Source organism: Actinia tenebrosa, unplaced genomic scaffold, assembly GCF_029948245.1.
Source record: "Actinia tenebrosa isolate PJP-AT-01 unplaced genomic scaffold, QUT_ActTen_1.0 PGA_scaffold4__44_contigs__length_22323623, whole genome shotgun sequence".
Lineage (NCBI taxonomy): Eukaryota > Metazoa > Cnidaria > Anthozoa > Actiniaria > Actiniidae > Actinia > Actinia tenebrosa.
The window spans coordinates 2,756,393-2,773,020 of record NW_028292581.1 but is presented as its reverse complement, the minus strand read 5'-3'; the positions used below and the strand labels follow the sequence as shown (position 1 = coordinate 2,773,020).

General features: G+C 39.3%; 2 protein-coding genes across 2 annotated transcripts; both read right to left on the bottom strand.

Annotated features, from left to right (window-relative positions):
* Positions 1 to 69: 69 nt before the first annotated feature.
* LOC116301788 (uncharacterized) lies at positions 70 to 9,232 on the bottom strand. Its single transcript, XM_031710905.2, has 8 exons — positions 8,807 to 9,232; positions 7,158 to 7,276; positions 6,450 to 6,636; positions 5,782 to 5,837; positions 5,521 to 5,628; positions 4,644 to 4,987; positions 3,721 to 3,918; positions 70 to 2,971 (listed from the first exon to the last, which is right to left on the bottom strand). Exons 1-8 carry the CDS (start codon positions 8,974 to 8,976, stop codon positions 2,204 to 2,206), a joined length of 1,950 nt encoding a protein of 649 aa, XP_031566765.1. The 5' UTR covers positions 8,977 to 9,232; the 3' UTR covers positions 70 to 2,203.
* Positions 9,233 to 10,656: 1,424 nt separating this feature from the next.
* LOC116301787 (metabotropic glutamate receptor 3-like) lies at positions 10,657 to 15,794 on the bottom strand. Its single transcript, XM_031710903.2, has one exon. It carries the CDS (start codon positions 14,970 to 14,972, stop codon positions 11,628 to 11,630), a length of 3,345 nt encoding a protein of 1,114 aa, XP_031566763.1. The 5' UTR covers positions 14,973 to 15,794; the 3' UTR covers positions 10,657 to 11,627.
* Between the last annotated feature and the right edge of the window lie 834 nt (positions 15,795 to 16,628).

The window sequence follows — 16,628 nt, the reverse complement described above, 5'->3', positions numbered from 1 at the left end:
ATACCCTAGTAGTAGCTCATCCAATCAGAACGCAGCATTGATGATAGATCACTATGGATTAGACTAACGGACAATATCTTTCAGTTTTTATCTAGTCATAACATAATAGCACAGCGCATACTCTGTACTTCAGTAACATTCTTTATCCCATCATCCCTCTATTCGTTCATTCCTTCGCTCCCTTTCATTTCTGCTCATACGACAAAAAGGTTTTTAGAGAGATATACGAGATAAATTATGTTTAGTCAAGCTATTTTTTTCAAGAAAAACTGAAGAGTGCATACCATATCAGTATTCGTGAAAATCCTCGTAAGAAATTGCACAAGTTTGCACAAATTAGTCAGTTCAATAGTCCTCAGTAGACCGTAGACCTCCAAAACTTTACACTAATTTGGACCATTTTTTAAGTTATCTTTTTCACAGATATATAACATACACAAAACACTAGATCAGTACAAAGTTAAAAATAAACACTCTATTCTTTTACTTACTTATTTCTGAAATGCACTTGAATTTCAAATTATAATTCGTTTAGAAACACCATTACTAACAAGTTAGGAATTTTGTAACAAAACTCCTCGTCACGTAAATTATTCTAATAGCCGTATGACTCACTATTGTCGTTGTTACATAAATTATTTTTATTAGTTCTGAATAGAACCCCAACGAATGGAAATATATTTTAGGGATCGTTCATTATTTATCTGGGGGAGGGGGCTGGGTGAGAAAAGGAGGGGCCTCGAAAATTTTTCATGTAGAAAAGGAGGTAGTGTAAGGGGCCCTGGAATTTTTTTATGGATTTAAGGGAGGGGACTTGAAATTTCAGGTGAAGGTCTAAAGATAGTGAAGAGGGGTCTGGAAAAAAATCACTTTATTTGTTGGGGGACCCCTAAAAAAATGGGCGCCTTTTCCAATTTCTCACCCAGCCTCCCCCAGTTAAATAATGAACGGTCCCTTATATCTGCATTCTTCATTTATTGGAGGGGCTGGAATGGCTTGGGTTATGATTATGGACATTAATTTTAATGAAATGATTCTTTTCAATTTCTTATTAGTTCTAAACAGAAAGGTAGTAAACCCTGAAGACTGAAGTTGTATAGTTTAGAGTCCAATTATTTTTGCCGGTCAGGGGTTGGGGGATGCATTGTTTAGCCTGCCTGCAGCCCCGACTATACACTGGTGTTAACCAGAATGACATTAGGGCTGTGCGCAGGGTATAAATGGATAAGTTATTAATCCTTTCAATTTCTTTCACGATTTTGGTGAAAATTCTGGCCTTCCTGGCCTGTTAGAGGAAACTTGTGATGTGAGGGACACTAGAGAAAAACGTTTGTGCATGCGTGCATTTCAGCACGAATTTTGAAGAGTTTGAGTGAGAAAATGTTCGTTTTCTCCAAGAAGAATACAAAAAAAAATCGCGAGCATACTGTTGTATACTTTTGTCAAATTTAGATATGTTTCGGACTAATTTGCATACGGATTCAGAGCATGCGCACACCTTTTTTCTTTCGTGTCGATGTAAGGGGCAAACACTTAGGTTTCTCCCGCATTTTATCGCTTATTTCGCTTCCTTTTCGCACAATTATCGAACATTTCCTGTTGCTTTTCTTCCCTAACCCTTTCTATAACGCTCCCATGCAAAACCTCGTTTCTTGGGTCTCTTGTCATGGTAGTTGTGTCTTCAGCATACTGACATCAAACAATTTGCTCAGATTTGTACCCATTCCATATTTTTTTGAAAATTTCAGAGAACCAGCCATAAGGTGTCTCACTTGACCAAGCACACAATTAAGAGCTTGAATGGTAACCTCGGTCCTTTTCGGAATCAGTCCGGCGCCATTTTGATTACAAGGTTAGTTATCAGTGAATGCAAATGAGAAGAAATAGATATTGGTGCAAGCCACAAGGGTACAGTAGCTTGACAAATAGAAGCCATCTATCAATTAACGCGGAGAGAATTTGATGAGGCGTCGACTTCGGAGAACGGGATAGCAATCTTTTGCACTAGTACCCCCCAGGGGCGGGTTTAGGGGTGGGCCGATGAGGCATTGTTTTTGCATACGGTCTTGATGGTTTTCTCATCAGGGTGAAGTTTTTCGGCCCACTCTTTCTTTGATTCCTGGATCCGCCCCTGCTACCGACTCGGTGCCAAAGGCACGAGCAGTCTTTGTCTGTCTTTCACTAAGGAATCCTGCGGAGATGGTTACAGTTTTGTGCTACAGACTCCTAGGAATTTTTTATGGTTCATAGTTTCATCTATAGGATAGACAAAGTTATCGCTAGTTTTACAGTTTCTCTGATCAAGTTCTGGGACGCACCTAGGGATTAAACCTAAACCTTGTAGGATTTCACTCCCTTGACCACTACCATCACTATCTTTTGGTTTGTATTCCTCTACTCCTGCACTCGTTTTAGCGTCACTTATGATTTTTATCTCGATGTTGAAATAAGATGGCGTCTGTTGATAACCCATCGTGGCAGTCCCGGGTAGCGACGTAACACGTGCAAGATCCTGCTCAGAACCCGTGTCCTCATCTCCGAGCATAAATCTCAAAGGAGTGGATGAACTTCTCGGTCGGTTGTTCTCTAAAGCTAAAGGAGATAAATAAGTTCTTTTTTGGAGCTCTAATGGTGATGGTTTCTCCAAAGCAACAGTCATTATATTTGGCGTTGACGACGTTCGTAGTTTAGTACGAAGCATTGAGTTATTTCGGCGAAAAGTAACATCAGATAATTGTCTGTCATTCAAGAAAGTGAGAGTAGACGAACACCTTGATTTAGTGGTATCTGAACGTGGCTTGGTGATGTTGGATATACGAGCTATTTTCTGGAAACAGGATACCCAAATCTCTCGACAATCTTTATTCATGAACAAGAGAAAGAAAAAGATGATGCAGAGGAAGCCTGGGACTAGGATGATGATGGCGTATAGTGGTGTCAACAGGTTGGGCTCTTGGCAGTCTTTGGAGTACTAAAAGGAAACAAAATGTAAAATTTCTATTTGACTTGTGATCCAGATAACGTTAATAAACTCACGATACAGGGATTGACGTCTAGTGAAATCAAGAAATTGTTCAGTATTGATTAATACTCAAGGCAATGACTCGTGGTCGAAAATGAGAAAACATCACTTACACTCAAACCAACACGGTCTTTGCTGACTGAAAATTTTAACGTAGTTGCAGATTGGATCTGCAGTCGGTTATATTTTATGAAATAATTGGGATAGTACGCGCGCTACGATTGGTCGAAAACCATGTTTGATGAGGGTATCAAACACGCTTGCGTCATCCCTTACAAATGCATCAGAATAATACGATATTTTTTTCGTTTTTTGGCGCGTTTGTTATTTATGCCTTACGTGGGTCTTGTCTTTTTGAGCATCATTTAATTTTTCTTTGGGCGTAATGTTTTCTCACATTAAACATACATCTGTCATTTCCTTGAGTATTATTTTCTTGTTTGTCAGTAAGTTCGGTAGTCTAGTATATATAAAACTGGAATAAATAATCGGCTTATTTTTCAGAGCTTTGGAATGGGAAAACGTTCACGCAAAGTAAAGGTTCTATGGAAAAACTCGACCAGTATTCCTCTATCCAGACTTCACTTTCGGCCAATAACCTCTCGCTATGAAAGAGAATTTAATAAAACGACGCATTGACTCTTCAACATCCGGCAAGACTCCACACCCATTGTTCCGTCACCATCACTGAGTCTTACCTGTAGGCAGTCGAAGTACTTCTTCGCCATATAAACAAGTTCCTCTAGTCGATACTCTTGCGTAGTCGTAATGGACAAGACCACACCCACCACTAGCAGGATCATCACCTTCATACTCGTGAACTGACGCTCGATCCGAAGCATAGACTGGGTTTCTTTGTCTGGTCTGATCGCGTTTCGGGTATGGTCTAATCGAGACTATAACAGAAAAGAAAATCCTATAGTAAATCTCATAATATATTCAAGCGTGCATCAGGTAGTGGGAAACTAAAGGTGACAGACTTTTGTGAGTTTGGCGCAGCAAAACTGAATCAGGTTATATTTACAGCGTATATATTGGAGGACTTGACACACAGCTTTTAAGGGTACTTAGAGCTGCTTGGCCGTTTAAAATCACTAGGAGTGTTTGGTTTATTAGAAGACAAGCCAAACATCAAGTTTTTTCTCCGTTCCTAAAAACGGCAGAAAGAACAACATATTCATCGTTTTCCTGTATTTTGTTGACTCTACCTTTTGCAAGCCTTCTCATTAAAGAAAAGTATTCATTTACTTATATCTACCATTTGGAGATTTTTTTCGATTCTTTTCCACTTATTCTGAAGAATGTTTTGTTTAACTTATTGACTTCTTATATTTGACTTCACGAAACGAAATCACTTAAACTCTCTAAGGCCCCTATGGGTTATACGGCCAATCAAGAGAGTGCTGACTTTGTTTTTCATGAATATACCATGGATATTCACTCATAGCTGTTTCCTTGTAATGCGCCCCTCTCATTTTCTAACTTTATCAAAATCATGTGAGCGACGAAACGGAGTGTCCTTGTATTGTTGGTTATTACTGGCATTAGTCGCGTCCTTAACATACGTAATTGACAGACAGAAAACTCCCCCCTCTAAACCCACGTTACATTTGACGCTTACCCTTCGAATGCACCACGTGACGGACCATAAAAGACACAATGATATACTCAAGGTAATCTGCATAGGTAGAGTTACGGACAGGTACGTCAACACATCTCCAGTAGGACCAGCCGTCATGAAGTCAACAAAAAACATCTTGTATGCTGGGTTAGGATACTTGGAATATATACAGCTGGCCACAATGATAGCGGGCAACACCCAACATAACAAGGACTGGATTATGTGGACGAGGATAGGTCTCTCGAAAAGCAGTCTGTTACCCTTGACAACCACGAGGTATGTGTTGGTAATAAAACACATGGACCAAAAACAAAGGGCTAGAGTGAAGTAGTGGGAGGAAGCTCCTAAAACAAAATGAATAAGCAGCTCAGTGTGAGCTCACAAGTAATCCCCAGCTATGTGCTTACTAAAAGAGCCATCACGCATTCGCTACAATAACATACAAAAATATAGATGGACAATAGCTTTGAACAAACTGATTGTACCGTTATATATTTCTGGTCAATGTCTTTTCTTTATTATGTTCAAACATCAATTTATTATGTTCAACTAACATTAACTGTTATCGCTGGGTTACCAGAAAGGGAACGATTTGTGAACGCGCGCACCCTCTTTCATAACTGGATCAAGTAAAAACTTGAAAATGCTAAGCAGGCAAATTAATCAAGCTGCATACAGTACTGTATTTTGTTCAGTTCAGTCTCATCCATAAAACAAGGAAATAATACTCAAGGGAATGATACATCATTTTAAAAGGGAAAAACAGCGACTTAGAGTAATGATTCCTGGCCCAACCTGAGTGAACTCACCATGGCTCGAACGGAAGCAGTTTTACTGATCAGTTATGACAAAAATATGATCCACTTTAATGACGTACCTTGTATCGTGATGGTAAGGGATGATTGACCTACATGAGACCATTGCTTTGCTTCGCCACAAAACACTTTGTTCAGTCCAATGCGAAGAGGGAGCATTTTACAACAAGCTAAATAAGAAAATCACAACTATAGTTGGTTATTTGACGAGTGAAATGAGATACTGAAAGGTGTTGAACACTTTTGTTAATTAACCATGTTCCAATCAGCTCAGTTAAAATAGACGATGCGTATTGATAATTCGCTGTTACAGCCATACTTACAAAGAAGGATGCAGCAAATGACGATGTAGAAGCGAACGACATGAGGAAATTTACGTCTGAAGAAAAGGATCAAATATATAGAGGATATTACATGGGCGCGCGGAGATACGAAATTTATCTTCGAGTGTTGAAAAGATCTCTCACAAGTGAGCGCAGCGAACGAGTGAGAGATTTTCAACACGAGAAGATAAATTTCGTATCTCCAAGCGCCCATGTAATATTCTGTTTATTATATAATTATCAATGAAGTATGTTTTGGCTTTTTCAGGCAATTCTTCCCGTGTATTTTTGAATAGCCATCGCAATGGTGTTATTTTCACACGTGAAAATAACATGTTATTTTCACGTGTGAAGATATCAATTTTTCGAAATAGAGAAAAATAGATATTTCATTGGTAATTATATAATAAACAACATTATTATTCAACTATATAGTTCGATGCACATTATATCTATTAGTTTATTTATTGAAGGGAAAGAAAATATTAAGAAAATAGGGGAACCCTGAACCTTGATTTTCATTTTGGGACCCTGCAAGAAGCTGAGGGACTTCAAGTTTTGCAATACATTTTTTCCCAGTAGACCTTTCTAACTTAGGAGTAATGTTTTCTCATTTCATGAGTCGAACCTTGAGTCTCAGAGATCGCAATACTGCCGTAAGAACTTACAGAGATTGAATCCTCGACCAAGTGAACATGATGAAGATGGTAGCAAATACAGCAAACCACAGCCCAACTGCCATGAGCCCGTAGTATGTTTTGTAGGTCAGCGGTGACATCGTGGTCCAATTGCAAGGTGCAAAGCACTCATTGGATGATTGATTGTGAATAAGGGGAGCATTGCACTGTTGGATATCTTGAAAAATAATTTATAAAATCAAATTAATATATAATCATCGATGAAATATCTATCTTTCTCGATTAATAAGAATCTTCTACGCCATTGGTAAGCACTTTATATTCCCGTGTTGAGAATATCTTACTCGTTCGCTGCCCTCGCTCGTGAGCCATATTACCAATGTCGTACCCAGAGCCCACGTTCCTATTGGTCAGCACCGAGATTCGGCGAATATCCTACGTAGTCGCGCTTTTGGGGGCTTCTCCCTTTATCCCTTTACTCCTCCCCTCCCCAAATCGCCGCTACAAAGGCTAATTGGCCAAACCCAAAACTCTATGTGAGTTTCAAGCATAATGAGTCTCATCAGTACTGGCTTTTTAACTCGTGGATACGCGAAGCGTAGAAACGATGAGGTATTAGGTAACAGTCAAATTCCATGTTGAAAACATTTTGGATACCCAACTTCAACAGCTATATATCGTGTAATAACGGTCGCTTAATTCTAAAAACTACGAGTATTAACTGGCAGCGGTACATACTTTGAGTATTATTTATTGAATTATTTACGGCAATTCCCTTTACTGTCGAAACTTCATAATCACTAGCAATAAAAACAGGTGACGAAGCGGTGGAACCATCAGATGACGACATCCATTTCCTTGAAAAATAAAAGACAAAAATAAAATACGACTCAACGATTATTTAGAACACCGCTGTTTTAGTCCCCCATAAAAGGTCAGTAGAGAAGTGAATGTTTTTAATCATCAGCGAAACACGAACTGAAAAGGTTTTCTTGTGGTTTAGATAGTTATAATTAAAAGCCGGTAACTCCCAAATGGACAATGATAACTCGTGACTTTTAATTTCAGCAAAAAAGAAGTTTCCCGTATTCGTTTGAATCACTATAATCATACACTACTGTAGTTCAGTACAAGGTTGGAGTTGATATTTACATGACAATTATTGTATCAAGTTCAAACTGATCGTGACCGCGAACACTGACAAGTTCATTAGCGTTAATATAGTCAGATTTTGACCGAAAATCGAGACATGTAGTACAGATGTCAGCGGTTTCCTACATATATATATATATATACTTCATTGTCGTATTTCTAAACGCAGTATTTTACAAATTGTAGGACAAAAAAGTCGAGGTCTATAATCATCACCCACTCTTTCGTTGCGTATGTTTAATAAATATCAATTATAGAGAACGGAAGACGCGAATAATGACGATAAAAAAACGTTATCAAATAGTAGCTCCCCTCTATAAATAGCGTGGGTCTTTACTTCCAGATCAGAAACATTTTGATAATATCATTAAGCAAAATATCATCAACTCACGTGTCATTTTGCCGTTATTTCATTTTCGGTGAAAGGGAAAGGAAAGCATTCGAATGGACACAACTACAATGACACGTTCCGTCACAAGTTGTTTATCAATAAGAACGAATCTTGACCTTGAAGTAATACTGAAAGAATTCTGTGAAGGGGTGCTGAAACATTTCCATCTTCTAACCAAAATCAAAGCGTTCCTCAGTAGATTGTATACGGTTATTAGTTCATTGGTTAGCGATAATAAACATCAAAAAATTCTCAATGTCAAAGTACCATTAATGATATAAGGGACTATCTAATTTATAAGTAATTAGAGGGTTGGTTGTAAATGCTTAAATAAACAAACTATCAATGGAATTAACCCTTCTGACAGCTGATGAATGGCTTAACATTTTTACATCCTTTACAGTTGTGGATAGGCTGCTGGAAGACGATTTTCTATTAAAATAGGGTCCAAAGCCACTTTTATAACACTATCACATGGATAATGATAATTACATTAGTCCGCATCGGCTCCAAATATCTTGCTTTTTTTATCTCCCCGACCGGTACACGTCGTTCGAAAGGTATTGGCACGACTGTACTTCTTTAAGATTAAGAAAAGCTTGACGATTATACAAATGAGATATCATATCATTGCCTTGAGAATTGTAGCGATAGCTTTAGTTCTCTCAGAGAGTATGCCTTATAGTTTCTTATCAGTCTGGAGGATAACTGGAATAAGAGATACATGCATGTCAAGGATATATATACATACTTAACATACTATGGGTCAAGTCTATTGATTTTTCTCTACGAGAACACACTATTAAGAGAAACAAAGATTATATTTTGAATTCTAGATACTCACCAAGTTTCATGTTCTGGAAGGCCGTAAAGATGGTACACGAAGAATACAGTGGGAAGAGAAGCCACACAGACCAGCAGATGATGGACGCTGTAAAAAATAACACGATGGATCTTCGTCTGTTTTTCTTTGTAACTTGATTTAGGCGGATAGAAAGTTTCTTCTGCTTTCATTCTCGTTTTTTTTTGGCAGTACGCGAGAAGTATAACTGGCTTGAATCATGCACCACTAGGACTGATGTACTCACGTAACATTCAAGGCAAAGGTCAGCCCAATAAGCTTTTTCAGTGGCTTAAGTACAAAACTACGTAAGCACTAAGACGTGATGAAATGAAGAGTCTGTTCTTCCCATGAAACAGATGTTGACAGAAATACAATTGCTAGTTCATATTACTGAATTCCAAAGCTAACAGATATCGATTGCTGACATCATTTCCGGGCAAGAGCTTGCTGTACTGATACCAAAACACATTCACGTACAAAAGATGCCAAAACAAACATTTGCGAGAGTCTGTGACACATTCTCTTCTATTTATTTTTAGAGGAAATATGAACATCTAACGAAGTCATTACATATGACAATGATTGACATTGAAGACAATGATAAAAGTAACAAGTTTGATTTTTGCAAGGAAGCGTTTTAGATAATGCCATTCCCATCGAAACTTCTACCCTTTTAAGGAAGAAAAATATTTGTTTCAGTTGATCCATCACCTCGAGAAGGGCAAGCTGATTGGCCTTTGGAAAAATTGACTGACATGTAGAGGACTTGATGGACTATGTATTGCTGGTGCTTAGAACTGCAAAGCATTTTTACAGTCAGGCCACAAGCATTTATGGACCACTAGACTGGAAGTGGGGATGGTGCCACGGGCCAGCGGTACCTTTAACATTCACTTTATACAAAGTGGGTTTCATGCGAGGCAGACGGAGCCTATAGTTTAGTGTCCTTAACTCCGAACAAAGAATTTTCATTGCACACGTGAAACGCTAAATCTAATTATAAACCAAGAATCGAGGCCAGAAATCGATTCAGTGATAGCTGTGGTCTGAACGGCTCTTGGAAGGCTTGAGCGGGTGATGCGTTACTTGCTATATCTTCATTGGAAGAGAGAATATCAGTAAGGTCAAGCTAGGTGTCACGTTCAAGCAATGAGGAGGATGCACCAATATAGTAATAGCCTGCGTAGAAGCGCTCTAGGATATTGGGGGAGGGAGGTAGTGAGGAGATTCCTCCTCTTTCTCCCCAATCGCCTAGAGCGCCGCTACGCAAGCTAATATAGTAATAACCTCACTCGGTGTCTTAGGAGTAACAAAGTGTGACGTCATCAAATTAAATATTTCACATTTCAGTTTTGAAATGTTCATATTTGAAACTCGAGAGGAATCACGTTTGATGCAGCACCAGTTATATATAAAAGAAAATGTATGGGGATATTTTCGTATTAAATTACAAATGTCTAGGATATTTTTAGATACAATACCCGAAAGTAAGACCTGTGAGAGCATGCGGGTTTAAGGTACCTCCTAATATATATTTTTAGCAAAAGACAGCATTTCAAAGAAAACCTCGATCTCATCAGTACTATTTAAAAAAAAAATCAATACGGAATATCTTTAGTCCAAATCCACTTGGGCATGTCAATCCCTAGAGTATAAATTCTTTGTTTGACGCTTGTGCATGAAAAGACTCATGAATATGGACAAGACTCCAACAAAAAATCTTATTATCAAGGAAATGACATGTGGTCTGAAATGAAAAAACATGACGCCAAAGTGGATTTTTCCTTGACAGAGCATCCAAGTAAACTTCAAAATGAAACAAAACTGCCTTTGAAAGTAATCTGGTGCGATTTTACAGAAACTGTCCATAGTTCTTTTATTCGATTCACGTTCATGTTCAAGTTTAAATAAGAACAAGCATTTATGCAATTTATATATAATCTGATATAGGCCGATTCCGAATTCGCTTGACTGACCACGAAACAATGGTTTGAAGTTGAGACAGGACTTGATTCTTTTATTCATCAAGTTCAACCTCGACCTGAAACCACTGTTTCGTGACCAGTCAAGCGAATTCGGGATAGAGTCTATTGATGTCAGTTTTAGTCATTTTAAATAGAGGCCTTTGCTTTTAAACAGGCTGTAATTCTGTCATGATACTATCATATTAGCCATTTTTAGGTTGAGGAAAAAACTGGGTCGAGTTGGCATTGCAGTGCATTGTGGGTCTGGCTTACGGGACAAAACAGAAGAAGTAAACTATTGTAGTCGTCCAGCTTTGACGTAGTATGCATTGCATTGCACGTACATCTACTTGACCCGCGGTGATCACAGAAACTTCTTCGTCAGTGTACTAACGCGCAAATCTTAAAAAGAGGGCAATGCTGGCTGACAGGTGTTGCCTCTTCTTGTTTCCTCCTCCCCAGTCTTCCCCTTCCTCTACCAGAACCAATCAGGAGAGGAGCAGCACTGGATTGATTAAAACACCTCATGGTTCTGCAAATATGACAAGAATCTAAGATTGTTTTCGGGCAAGAATACTCACTCGTGAGCATTACCGTGACACGTAGGCTTCTTCTCTCCCGTATTTCATATTCACGGCCCACCTTGCAGAATATTTTAGTATGATTTACAACAAATTGGCTATACGGATTTAGAGTTAGTTGTGGTAAAGACATCGTCATATCTCACATCATTTACCGTGCTTTCATCTTCATCATCACCGTCGTTGGCTATACGGATTTAGAGTTAGTTGTGGTAAAGACATCGTCATATCTCACATCATTTACCGTACTTTCATCTTCATCATCAATGTCGTTGGCTATACGGATTTAGAGTTAGTTGTGGTAAAGACATCGTCATATCTCACATCATTTACTGTGCTTTCATCTTCATCATCGCCGTCGTTATTATCTGCGTCTTCTTCGCTGAAGCATGAGTACTGGTTAGTGGTGGTGCTTTCAAAATCTCCTATGTCTTGATTCCCTGCATTTCTTAACCTGCTTCTAGACGTGGCAGGACTTTCTTTCGCCTCTTCTATGCTGTGTAGTCCAAAAGCATCAGAGCTGTGACTGTCAAAGTCGCGTAGCAAGGGCTTTGCTTGATTGTCTGTATGGCAATGCGAATTTGAAATAACAGGTGAACTTTGGCAATGTGAGAGACTTTTATGCTTGCGAGTCTTAATTGCATCACTTTCACTCCAGACCCGTTTGTGTTGAGGTGACGAGGACACCATGATGATATCTCCAGTCTTTCTCCAACCTCCTCGCCCGAAAATCCTGTTAACAAGACTGCTTTTATGTCTGCGTATGGGCACCCTTTCCTTGAAGTCTGTTTGTGTTTGAGCGTTGTAAGTAAGAATGTGCACCGTTTGTACAGCTTTCTCATTTGGATCGCACTGTTCCATCAAATATACATTTCCATGGCCAGGAGTACCAACTGCGAATGAGAAATTCCTTCCCCTCTCCGGTCCTCCGAGTAAATGCTGTAAGTTCATCTCACGAAAAGTCCTTGCATTATTCAACTCGGGTCTAAAAAAGATCACGTAGACCTTGGGCCCGTAGATGAGCATCATCAAGCAAAGGTTTGAGAATATAATAGCACAGCAATGGATTATCACTTGATGGATCCCTGGCTGTGGGTTCCCATAATACGCACCCATAAACGTGATCCAAACAACATTGAATGTGAACATTGCAAGTGATATAAACCTGGCATGGTTGTAATTTTCTGGAAAGTTTCTGGATTTAAAGGCAATGGCAGTGCAGATTATACTCAGAAGAATCAAGAATCCACTGGAAACTAAGAACCAAGGATTTTTATGACTGGTGCAGTGAAGAAAGCGGACAAAGTCCGGAAAAGGAATGGTAGAGACTTTTGGTTTGGGAGGGTTCAGGAAAAACCATGTGATGCAAATAGATACTTGTATGGCTGAAAAGATTAGAACACTCATGAAATGCGCTCGCCTGGAAAGCAGGAATTTTCGATGGAAGCCACCACCTCCCATGCGGTTGTTCAGTATGAGAACTGTCCTGTTGATCTTGGCTAACGTTAGCGACAGTATTACCGCAAATACTACAGCAAATAGAAACGCTGAAGCTCGACACTGAAGGTGGCTCGGTTTCCTCATGATGACGAGAGGGAGGAGAAAACCGACTGCTATGCTCAGAAGCAACACCAGGCTGATCTCGAAGCAGCTCGCTCGAACGACAGGACTGCGTCTGTGACGAATGAACACCCAAACAAAAAAGACAGCCAAGAAGAAGCAAAGCAAACTGCAAATACTAATGAAGATACTCCAAGGGTGTGCTCGAGTCAGGTATTTTAGAGGAACATAAACACATTGAGTTCTGTTCTCGTTAGGCAAGTGTTCGGCGATATTACACTCCATACACTCCGTGGCCATGGTGACATTGCTAATGTGACCTGGCGGACATGTTTTGCAATCCCAACAACAAGCAGTGTGCTTGGAGTTACGTTTAACAACGTAGGCCCCAGGAAGACAGGTGTCGCTACATCTTGATATAAGTACTGTGCCCTTTCCCTGGCCCAAGTCAATGACGGAGTCGTTTAGTTTCAGCACTTTGGACAATGATTCGTAACTGCCAATTCGAAGATTTTTTTGTTCATGTTCTTCTCCCTCTTCGCTCTGCTGAAGATTAAAGAAATCATAGCTCCCAGGAGGGTCGCCATGTTGATCTACCGTCAGGTTTTTATTAAAGCCTGTGAGAGTTCTGTTAAACAACAGCGGTAGCAACGACTGTGGGTTAAGGTTTTTAAGACAAAAGGCTCTTTTTTCCGCTTTAGTAGCACCAGAACTGACGTTTAACCGAAAGCAAAAGTCTCTGATCACGTTGGCCAAGATAAACACGCTGTTAATGACGTAATCGACTCTAGCAAACACACTTTGGATTTTCATGACGTTTGAAAGATTTTGTTTTGATTCCGGGTTGGCATTAACATAATTATTTATAAGAGATGTTAACTTTTCATTTTGGACAGCCTCGTTGAGACTTCTCAACCACGGATCCTGATGTATATCTTCTGCAGACTTATTTAGTCTATTCTTTAGATGAACCAAGAATTCCGGTACGGGAGTAACGGCAAACATAATTCCCAAACTTCCTTTTAAAACTGAAAAGTATTGATTAAAAAGGCTAACAGCATTAGACCACGAATCGCTTGCAACCCAAATACGACCTGTCAGATTTAGCGATTCTGCAGCTTGAAGTATAACTTTAGCGCTGCGCTCAGACGCAAACACCAGAACTACACGTGCTTTGTTTGTCTGTTTTATGCTCATCAGCGCCTTTTCAATTATGTTCTTCGAGGGTAAATACGAAAATATGATGTCATTTGCTAGACATATTCCAAGTCGTTGGATCTCCTGGCGAAACGATTCGCGCAAAGGACCAGCATAGTGGTCATTAGATGACACGAGAGACACGTAGTTCCATTTAAAATGAGCAAATAATTGAGCAATTGCTTTGGCTTGAAGGTTGTCTGGTGGTAGAACTCGAAGAAATGTTTTATAACGGGTCTTGTCACTAAAAACAGCTGAACTAGAAGCATATCCTACTTGAGGGATGTTAAACAAAGTTAATATATTGTTCACGGCTAAGGAAAGTTCACTATTTCCTGCCCCTACTACAGCAATAATAGCTGAGTGATTATTTCCCATCGAAATATCCCCATTGAGGGAAAATGGATCAGAATGTTTACCCAAAGCCTTTTGAAAATCATCGATGGTCTCCATAGATTTCCTCTTCCTTTGAGTGACAAAAACCAGAGCGTTTTTAACAGCCATATCGAGAGTATTGCACGTATCTCGAATATTATATCCTAGCGACATATCGTAGGGTAGAATACCTCTTTGGTTAACGAGCATTACAGCATATACCATTGCCTCAGCCAGAAACAATCCTTTTGGATATATCTGATGACAATCTTCGTCTGAACTTGTAACACAACTGCATGATTTTGAGTGAATCGGGAACATTCCTCCTAGAATCAAGTCTCCTTCTTGGTATTTATCCAACCTTTCTGGTTTGGCAGTCTTTATCAGAATGAGCAACAGCAGTAGCATTCCAAAAATAAAGGATTGCTTTGTTCTTAATTTCACAATATTGGCCATTTTCCTTGTTATAGCGTCCTTTTCGATTAGCATACTGTTCAACTTGATGGATTGACTTGATTGATTATTCCTTATAAATTATTCACTCGCCAAAAGTCGTTGAGCCAAAACAAAACAGCTCTAACTAAAGGAAGGTCAATAGTTCTTATTAAAACAAAAAAAGACTTTGAATATTCTCGGCAGATTCTCTCGGGCTTGTCTGAAGAGCTGTTTCCTGGAAGGTTCGTAATTACGACCAAGTTCTGCTATATGATACTGTTTTGTACTCAGCACGTGCGTAAAAGCTCACTAGTAGCTTAACTGTTGGACTAGCATCCGTTTTGAAACCTGTTATCGATAAACGACACAAAATCTAATTAACTGACACTTTTTGAAAGCTTCGTATTTCAAATCCCGTTGTTGGTGGCAACCATCGCCGATGGAACCGAGTTGCTGGATCTGAAAATGTGCGACTGAAGATCAGAAAGAAGAACCAAGAAGCTTTAATTAGGAATTCGTGTCAGTATTCAGACTGAACCTGTCTGTGTTAATACTAATAGAACAATACTTCACCAAAATGTCAGGTTTGTCTATTTTTATCCCTTGCCGTTCACTCGAAGCTAAAAATTGAAAGATTTGGAAAGGCAGAAACTCTAACTGCTACCCTGCGAGCAGAGGTGCATGCGCAAGTGCACTCGTGTAAGAGAGCATATTATATCGTGAATTGACGGGGGAAAATGTGCCAGTGACACCCTCAGAAAATCCGGTCTTAAAAAGTAGATCGCCTCAATTAAAATGATCGCTAAGTAAAAGAAGCTTTGCTTATATTATATAACTTAATACTTACGCAACAATATGGAATATTTTTAGGAAAATGTAATAAACAGTAAATCATTTTATTCATTTTTATTCATTTAAAAAGCTATGTTTAGATACAGCATCCGAGTGTCATTTTTTCATTAGCCATAGAGACCCCATACACACAGCTTCCTGCTATATATCATGTTCGTGTGATATGTGTATTTTAATTAACATATTCTGTCTATCCAACTATGCTAGGCGCCTGCTAGCCTGGGCAAAAATTCTAGTTAACTCAGGACAATAACACGTTCTGTTCTCGAGGCTAATATTAGGACTGTCAAAACCGCACCACTCACTCCTCGCCAGGACCCATATCACACTCAATCTGTATTGATCTAAATTAGGTTCGAGGTCAAAACAATTGTCTTATCTGCGGCCCACCTTCCTGGTTTTGTGATAAAGATCACAAGTCCGACTCAATCGTAATATTCACAGCTTTTTAGTGTCGACTGTTATGTGTCACCTTCGCAGTGAAAATATAGTAGATTGAAAATATAGTCGATTGTCGTAGTCGTGGTCGATTGTCGCGGTCGTGGTCGATAGTCGTGGTCGATAGTCGATAGCCGTGGTCGATGGTCGTGGTCAAAGTCGTGGTCGTGGTCCTTTCACAGCCGACCTATCACATGCGTAAAAACACGCTCAGATAAAGATTATGGGTATTTGCCAGGAAATCTTTATTCTACAACTATATTCTGTATTCATAGCCGTGGGTTATCAACAACGTACAACACCACTGAACTTGAATACTTAACATCTTAACCTTGCGAGCCACCACACTCAGATCTATTATGAGTATTTACCAGGGGATCTTTAGTTTAAGATTATACTTAAGTATTCATAAACAAGACC

Excerpts from the sequence above, each read along its gene's own strand:
- LOC116301788 (XM_031710905.2), bottom strand. The coding sequence starts at position 8,976 with ATGAAAGCAGAAGAAACTTTCTATCCGCCTAAATCAAGTTACAAAGAA. Across the intron at positions 5,629-5,781 it reads CATTTGCTGCATCCTTCTTT|CTTGTTGTAAAATGCTCCCT; the intron begins GTAAGTATGGCT and ends TTTCTTATTTAG. Across the intron at positions 2,972-3,720 it reads AGTACTTCGACTGCCTACAG|TACTCCAAAGACTGCCAAGA; the intron begins GTAAGACTCAGT and ends GTTTCCTTTTAG.
- LOC116301787 (XM_031710903.2), bottom strand. The coding sequence starts at position 14,972 with ATGCTAATCGAAAAGGACGCTATAACAAGGAAAATGGCCAATATTGTG.